Raw genomic sequence first — 1043 nt, 5'->3', positions numbered from 1 at the left:
CATTATGCTGACTAAATATCAAGACCCAGGAGCCATCATTACACTAAAGGTATCATAAGCACTAGCAATACCAAGGCCTGTTTTCTCCCCAACCACTCCAAACCATGGATGTAAATAAGTCAATCTTGGATGTAAAGAAACCAATCTTCACCTCTTCTGCTACTTCTCGAATGGCTGCCTGGCTTGGCTGCTCTTCTGGCTCCAGACCGCCGCCTGGAACCACCCACCGGTCAGGGTAACGGCTACTGCTCACCAGGAGAACCTGCAACAGATGAACACTGACCACTCAGCAGGGGAATGCAAGTTGCAACTCTTTCTCTGTTCAATCACAAAGTACCAAGTTAACAGAGAACCAGTTTTGCTACAGGTTCTGGTCCGTAATCTGCAAATTCCCTGTAAGGGACATCATGATGTTGGGGAAAGTACAGCATACATATTGTGGACAACAGTCTGTCCTAAGTATGTACAGAGCAGAGCTGTCTAAACGTGGGCAGAGACTGTATACTTCTAGTCAGTTCAAACCAAACATTAGTAGTTGAAACTGACAAAAGTGCAACATAAACAACTCGGAAGAACTTGAAGGGTGTGGCCGTTTTATGTGACCTCAGGTACCGTGTGACTCGGCGGACCTTTGGCCAGACATTGTGTTCACACGAGTGGTAAGCACGTGATTGACGAATGCTTTACCTTGACATTGTACTGTTCCCACAGTGGGAAGCACATGATTAAGTAAATCTTGCTTTGGCTTGACATTACACTGTTCTCAGCCAGTTGTGAGCACATGATCTAAGGAATGCTTTGGCTTGACAATGCACAATAGTAAGCACAACTAAATAAATAATGCTCTGTCAAGACATTTATTGTGTTTTTCATTACTGTTAACAGTAGTTAAACATGCACGTGACTTCATGTACAGAACAGTACTAAGCACATGTTTACATCAGAGCATGTGACTCAGCACTGCCTCTGCAAGAAATTGTGCTTACAGACTGTAAAATTGTGTAATCACTAATTATCCACCCATGTCACATGCCTTTTGGAGA

The 1043-nt window shown here is 43.6% G+C and overlaps 1 protein-coding gene across 1 annotated transcript in view; it reads right to left on the bottom strand.

The window, feature by feature from the left end:
* LOC118410500 (diphosphoinositol polyphosphate phosphohydrolase 3-beta-like) overlaps positions 1 to 1043 on the bottom strand; it is a 6942-nt gene that overhangs the window by 3169 nt on the left and 2730 nt on the right. The window contains exon 2 of the mRNA XM_035812240.1: positions 152 to 262. Coding sequence (XP_035668133.1) covers positions 152 to 262 — 111 coding nt within the window. The remainder of the gene's footprint in view (positions 1 to 151; positions 263 to 1043) is intronic.

Source organism: Branchiostoma floridae, chromosome 2, assembly GCF_000003815.2.
Source record: "Branchiostoma floridae strain S238N-H82 chromosome 2, Bfl_VNyyK, whole genome shotgun sequence".
In the NCBI taxonomy this organism is placed as follows: Eukaryota; Metazoa; Chordata; class Leptocardii; order Amphioxiformes; family Branchiostomatidae; genus Branchiostoma; species Branchiostoma floridae.
Note: the sequence above shows the minus strand (reverse complement) of the source record. Positions and strands in the feature narration are given on the sequence as shown.